This window comes from Psammomys obesus, unplaced genomic scaffold (genome assembly GCF_907164565.1).
Source record: "Psammomys obesus unplaced genomic scaffold, mPsaObe1.curated_primary_1811, whole genome shotgun sequence".
Lineage (NCBI taxonomy): Eukaryota > Metazoa > Chordata > Mammalia > Rodentia > Muridae > Psammomys > Psammomys obesus.
The window spans coordinates 23,063,319-23,071,056 of record NW_026596046.1 but is presented as its reverse complement, the minus strand read 5'-3'; the positions used below and the strand labels follow the sequence as shown (position 1 = coordinate 23,071,056).

General features: G+C 37.5%; 1 protein-coding gene across 1 annotated transcript in view; it reads right to left on the bottom strand.

Moving 5' to 3' along the window:
* Positions 1-1,311: 1,311 nt before the first annotated feature.
* Nox4 (NADPH oxidase 4) overlaps positions 1,312-7,738 on the bottom strand; it is a 123,792-nt gene continuing 117,365 nt past the window's right edge. The window contains exon 16 of the mRNA XM_055623253.1: positions 1,312-1,432. Coding sequence (XP_055479228.1) covers positions 1,312-1,432 — 121 coding nt within the window. The remainder of the gene's footprint in view (positions 1,433-7,738) is intronic.

The window sequence follows — 7,738 nt, the reverse complement described above, 5'->3', positions numbered from 1 at the left end:
GTAACTAATTATACACATGGTCATTTGGTGCTAAATTTTTTAGTATGCTTGTTTGTTAGTGATGAAATCATATGAAAGCCAAATAACAGCATTTATCATTGTTATGTGATATACAGAATATTAACAAGAATAAGGCAAGGTACTGATTTCAGCAATGTGTTATATTTGATAGCAATAATAGCTATCTACCAAGTTAAATTGATAAATTGCATGAATATCTTAATTATTAAGGAAGTAAAGTAGATTTGTCTTCTGATTCAGGAATATTAAACAATGAGAGGTCATACACTGATTGGATCACATGAACAGGGAACTTAAATCTAGTAACTCATCATGAAATCAAACAGTGCAAAAATAATGTTAGTGATTCTAAATTTAAATTTGAATAAATACTGAAGTAGTTTCACTTTCAGAGAAAGCAAAGTGAGGGTCCCTCTTCAGAAATGTGATTTGGGCATCTCTATCTGAAACCAAAGTGAGACAAAGGAGAGAGGTCTTGAGATTTTGTTTTCATATCAAGATACAATGCTCTTTGCTGTCTAAGCATAATCCAAACAAAGGACTTTAGGAGGCTACCCTTTACAATTTTCAAAACTATGCAATAGTACTAAACTGAGCAAACGGATGTTAAAACAGTTCGGTTAAATCATTGTGTTGGAGGCTGGCTGAGTGAGAGCAGGTTTCCCTAGATAGAGGAAAAGAAACAAAAAAATAAAAATGTACATCAGCATGGGCAGAAGGCTGGTGAGCATTTAGACTATAAACACCATGGAGGGGTCAGTCAGCAGTGAAGCCCTGGACAAGAAGTACCCGTGTCGATACCAAGTTTTGTGCTGCATTTTCAAACTCCTAGTGTTAGCCTGGAGCCTTTCCAAATTAAAGCTGTTCCACTTACGTAGAAAATGGAGTCTGAGTTTCAATGAATTTTTAATTTTGTTCAGTCTTGAATCTGTTCAACCAAAAACAATTTAAAAAGGACTGTGGCTATCAGATTCAGAGTGAGTTCAGCTCCTCGCTAGAGAGTTCCTGAATTTCCCATAAAAATCAACAGTGTGCGTCTAACAGCATTCTTTTAATTTGCCCATCAAAACGTGAATCACCACATCAAATATTCTTCAGGGCCTCTTTGGATTCCAGATTAAACATGTCATTTCTCCACATTCTCTGAATACACATGTTAAATAATCATAAATAACAAAACCTTGATAGTCTTTGGCATAGCACAGCTGTTTGATTCAGCTGAGTTTCCAAGTCCTCGAAATTGCACATGTTCCTTCTTTAGAGTCCTCCAAAGATTAGTCCCCCAAGGCTTTAGCTGAAGGATTCTTTATTGTATTCAAATTTCGTCCCATATGAGTTGTACTGGTTACTCAAATTATGAAGAGTCTTGGAAATCGAACTGGGTCCACAGCAGAAAACTCCAACTGTTTTCCTGGAAAGAGAAGAGAAGAAATGGGAAATCAGATACAAAACTTGGCAGAATGTGACAAGCAGCGCACCGAAGGAACATGGATTATGGCACTGGCAAAGCTAATTTCTTGCTGCTTTACAATTTAAAACAATTTTATAATTATGATATTCATAGTTGGATTCAGCAAAATGTAACAAAGAGTATAAACTGGCTGGTGGAAATTTGTACAGTGTGTTTTATATTTTTCCCACATGCCACTGGTTACCATACCAAGAGAGAGAGCAAAGAGATGCCATTTTCTTAATTAGTATTTTATAAATATTGTTCTAAATTTTCCACATGGAGTTGCATGAGTTGTAGTGAAACAGAGAGAGAAAAAGAGAATGAAAAGGCATTAGCAATTGGAAAGTAATGTTTTTATGCATGTGAAAATACCACATACACACACACATACACACATCTATATATATTTTTAAAAATTTTATGCACTGCTGTATTCATGAGAAATGACAAATGGGTTTTTTATTCTCTAACATAAAACTTCCTTTAGTAAACAAAGAATGTATCTTTAACAAAGAGAAGAAATAAATTCAGAGAATTGAATGTTTTAAATTGATCTTCCTCCAAGCTTTACTGATGCACACTGGCTTCCTTTTAGGATAACAAATGTTGAACACTTCCTATCCCCCAAGGACAAATGCAATATGCCCTCATTACCTCAGCATAATTGGGAGCAGAAGACAAAGACCGGATTTTATTTAAACTCATAAAAATACAGAAAACATTTTTATTAAGACTTCTCACTTCTGAAATTAAACAGGGAACTATGGGAAGAGAACATTTATTTGCAGTCATCATGGTAAAACAGACACATTCTCTTCCATTAATGAATGAGGACTGGGGCTTTTAGTGCACTTCAGGGTTACTGTTCTTTATTAGCCTGTGTGAAGCCTTGACTATGCTGTCCAACCCTGCAGTTATAACAAACTACTATTTTATAAACTTCAAACACATACACATATTAAAATAAAGTTTAATTGATGTTACTGTACACAGGGAATCATGCACGTCCAAGAAGCCACAAGTTGACAAAAAGCTTAGTTCCAGGTGTGGAAAACCTGTCCTGAGATACTGTAAAGGGATCAATAAACAAGGCTGTCATTGCTTTTGGCTCCCTACCAGAACTTGATGGTAATATGCTCTTACTAAAGATACCATACACACTGGGTCAATGACACCGAGAAATGGATTGCTATTGATCACAATGCTTTATCCTTGGTAGATAGCTTTCACAATATAAAAAGATTCTATGTAGGCTATTGGACATAAATGTTATCAACAGTTATAGCCAGCTGTGAACACAGAGCTATAATAAAGACCAACGTGGAGATATATGCCCATTGGTGCTAGTGGCAAAAAAATAAGTAAATAAAATAAAGTGAAATAAATATATGTGTAATGAACTGCTTTCTGATTAGGTTTAAGACCCACTTCACAGAAGGAATGAATCCCTAGTACATCAGGGCAAGAAGCCATGGCAGAGGAGCTCACAGGCCCTAAGGGTAAACCCACTACTATTATTCTGCTAAATGGAATAAATAATTCTGCTAAATGTCCCATAAGTTGAAATCTCTACACCCATAAATTAATTCAGATTTCAAAATTCAACCAAAAAATGGTGCAATGGGTGGTAATTAGCGTAGAAACTTACAAATGGCCAAAGTACAGAGAATTAATGTCTGTGGAGTACTCTACCATAAATGGTGTATCTATATCACATACCTTCACTCTAAGGCTCAGGGACCATAATAGAAGATGGGGTGATTTTAAGAGCCAGAGCATAAGGAGGGCTGGGGTGAAATGCTCTGAATATGTAAGGACCGCTACATTCACGAGCTCCTGGCAGCTATGCTTGCTGTATAAGACCTACACAAGAATAGAAAAAGTCAACTCTGCAGCATGGAGGTAGGGGTCAAGAGCCACCACCATGACCTGAGGAGTTATTGACAGTTGATGGATGCTGGAGAAGGAGAATCACTTTTCTTTCTTTCTTTTTTTAAACTGTAGAATGCTTCAGTATTGGCCTCTTTTCTTGTTTTTTAAGAGGGCAGCTATCTTTTTATTTTAAATTTTTTATTTATTACAATTTATATACTTTATATCCCAGCTGTAGCACACTCCCTCATTGCTTCCCAGTCCCATTCTGCCTCCTTCTCTCCTCCCATGGCCCTGCCCCAGTCCACTGAATGGGGAGGTCCTCTTCCCCTTCCATCTGTCCCTAGCCTATCAGTCAGGACTGTCTGCATTGTCTTCTTCTGTGGCCTGGTAAGGCTGCTCCTCCCTCAGGAGGAGGTGATCAAAGAGACAGCCACTGAGCTCATGTCAGAGACAGCTCCTGTTCCCCTTACTAGGAAACCCACTTGGACATAACTGCCATGAGCTACATCTGTGCAGGGATTTTAGGTTATCTCCATAAATGGACCTTGGTTGGAGTATCAGTCTCAGAAAAGACTCCTGGGTCCAAATTTCTCGGTTTTGTTCCTCACCTTGTGGAGCTCCTGTCCCCTCCAGGGCTTTCTATCTCCCCGTTCTTTCATAAGATTCTGTGCACTCTGCCCTTAGTTTGGCTATGAGTCTCAGCATCTGCTTTGATACTCTTCTGGGTAGAATCTTTCCGAGGCCTTCTGTGGTAGGCTCCTGTCCTGTTCCCTGTTTTCTCCATCTTCTGACGTCTATCCCATTTGCTTTTCTGAATAAGGACTGATCATCTTACTCAGGGACTTCCTTCTTGCTTACCTTCTTTAGGTGCACAGATTTTAGTATGTTTATCCTACGTTGTATGTCTAATATCCACTTTTAAATGAGTATATAGCATGAATGTCTTTCTGTTTCTGGGATGCCTCACTCAGGATGGTCTTTTCTAGATCCCACCATTTGCCTGCAAATTTCATGATTTCCTTGTTTTTAATTGCTGAGTAGTATTCCATCGGGTAAATGTACCACAATTTCTGTGTCCATTCCTCAGTTGAGGGGCATCTGGGTTGATCCAGCTTCTAGCTATTATGAATAAAGCTGCTACAAACATGGTTGAGAAAAAGTCCTTGTTGTATACTTGAGCATGTTTTGTATATATGCCTAGAAGTGGTATAGCTGGATCCTGAGGTAGCACTATTCCTAATTGTTTGAGAAAGCGCCAAACTGACTTCTCCATTGCTGGTGGAAACATTTTTCTTAAGGATCTGGCTCCTAGTAGGTCAACCTTGTTCCATCTGAGCCTCATACACACTCATATTAGGACAGTACAAACTGGGCTAAGAGTTGTTTTAAGATAATGTGAAGTCGGAAAGTGAGGGAAAGTTGAATCTGAGAGGGGATAGAAGAAGTGGAGGTAAATGTAATAAAAATACACTTCATACATGAATGAAACTCTCAAATATTAGATATACATGTGTATATGTATATGCATACATAATATCTAAGAATATGTGAAGCAGGCAGTTCAGAAATTGAGCATATAATATGATCTCTTGGGGAAAAAAATCAGAAAAACAAACTAAACCTACATTTATCATTGCCTGTTGCCTAGCAACAACCTGTATGCCAAAGAACAGTGTGAGAAACCTCAAAAGCATCACTGGGTTAGAGACAAAAAAAAAAAAAGTGTTCGTGGAGGCCAAAGCAGCTATAAGTCATGTGACAGAAGAAAGGAGAGATGGGAGATCTACAGCAAGAAGCACAGAAATGATCTGGTCATATTCAAGAGCAAACCATATAAATTTGGTCACAGGACTACAAGCCATCAGTAGGTCAAACGCCTCTCAAGGTTTGTACAGGACTGTGGAGAATTTACAAAACCACAAACCAGAATGGAAAGGCCTGTGCTTCCTGGTTCGTAGTTAGTGTTCCTAGGTGTCCCGTTATTTGCAAAGGGTAGTTAACAGAGAGAGTGCTGAGATTTGGCATAGACTTCAAGCCGATCTAACTCAGTAATGTGAAATCACACAGCAAAACTTTTAGAGAACAAACTGAATCAAAGTAGTCAAGCTTTATAGTACAACAAGCCCAATGCAGCTGAGAAGAGTAATTTAAAATGTTCAGGCACTTAAATGTTATCAGAAGGGCTTGGGTGTGTAGGAGAATGTTACACCATGTATTTGGTATGGTCCCTTAACCCCCGGGGATCTAAAAGAAAGACAGTATCTACCTAGTATTATAGACTGACTAATTTATAGTATAAAGTATTATAGACTGATTTATTTCCCTCCACTCTTATGTTAATATCGTAACTTAAGTGCCTCAGAATGTGATTATTATTGGATATAGGGCACATAAGAAGATGATTAAGTTAAAATTAAACAGGAAGGTTGTGATCAAATAAGTAGTATAACTAGAGGGAGTTTGAACACCAGTACTGTGCAGGAACAGAAAAAAAAAAAAAAAGAAAAGGTCATATGAAGGGGTAGAAGGAGAACAGCCATCTTCTTTTTTTTTTTTTTTTTCATTACTTAACATTTTTATCGTAAAGAAAATATCAGGACAGCAGGTGTTGCTACACATGCAGAGGCACAACCACAAATCAATAAAAATTCAATCTACCAGGAGGCTAGAATTCTAAATTTATGTATCTCTCAGAGCATAACTCTGAAATATATATGTTTGAAATATAGAGAAATATATAGAAAAATATTTCTGGAGCTATAGAATAGCTATGAAATAAAAAACACATTAAAATCATAGATGGTTCCAATTGTGATGCCATGAATATCCAATTATGATATGTCATAATTTCCTTGGTGGTGTCGTACTTTTTCAATTGTAGTTCACATTTTTTTCATCGAGGACATCATTCCCTTCCAATTCGATGTCATATCTTTTCATCTTTAATGTGATTGTCATCCACTTACGATGTCATGTGAGACTATAGATGATATACTGCACATCAAATTGTCACCTGATGTATTTACATTCACGAAATCTTACTGTTTTGGTATCATATTCTGAACATTGTAATGTCATAGTTATCTTTTGAATTTCATGTCATTCCATTGATAGTGACATACCCTTCCATTTGTAGTCACATATATTATAGTGATGATATCATAGAATTTCAAATATGATGTTATATTTTCAATTGTGATGTTATAGTCTTCTGATTAGAATATAGTGTTACTACTTGGATAGAGTCATACCTGTCCAAATTGGGTCTCATAAATTTACAAAAATTATGTCATATATCATCCAAATATTTGTCCTAGTTTTTTTTGGTTTTTTTTTTTAATTTTATTTTTTTCTTATCAGTTACATTTTATTAACTCTGTATCCCAGCCGTGTCCCGATCCCTCATTCCCTCCCAGTCCTTCCCTCCCTCCCTCCTCTCCACCGTGCCCCTTGCCAAGTCCACTGATAGGGGGGACCTCCTCCCCATTCATCTGATCCTGTTTTATCAGGTATCTTCAGGACTGGCTGCAAAGCTCTCCTCTGTGGCCTAACAGGATTGCTCCTCCCTTGGGGGGTGGGGAGGCCAAAAAGCCAGTCATTGAGTTTCTGTTAGAAATAGTCCTTGTTCCCCTCACTATGGGAAACCAATTGGTTACTGAGCTACCACAGGCTACATCTGAGCAGAGGTTCTAGGTTACATTCATACATGGTCCTTGGTTGCATGTCAGTCTCAGAAAAGACCCTGTGCCCAGATATATTTGGTCCTTGTGGAGCTCCTATCCTTTCCTCATCAGACTAACTCCCCTTCTTTCTTATGATTCCCTGTACTCTGCCAAAGGTTTAACAGCCATCTTCTAAACAGGGGAAATAGTTAGTTTACTCAAAAGAGAAGTAAAAGATGTTTTTGACAGGCATAAATACATTTTTCAGGGTATAATACAATTTCTCAGTTGTTAGTTGTTAGCTCTACGGTGCTAGGTTAATAATATAGTAGGAGGCATTGGCAAAGAAAAGAGAGATAAACTGGAAAACACAGCATTAGAATCTATCTATCAAATTCTATAGAGAAGAAACACTGAGAAAAATGCTGCCAGAAGTCTTAGGGATAACAATTATTTTAATTTGTGTGCAACTGTATCCCGGGGGTGGGGGGGGGAGACAGAGTAAGACAAAGCTTAGGAGTTAGCTACAAAGCATCCCTCAAACTTGATGTAAAAAACCCCCAACCCACAAATCCAAGAATCTCACAAATCTGAAGAAAATGCTGAAAAGATACAACAAAAAGAAATGTTTAGAAGTGCTCAGAGGGACATAAAAATTCAACTATTATGCATGATAAACAGAAGATGAAATGTAAAGTTGGCAGTATGTATTTGTCTCAAAATAAGC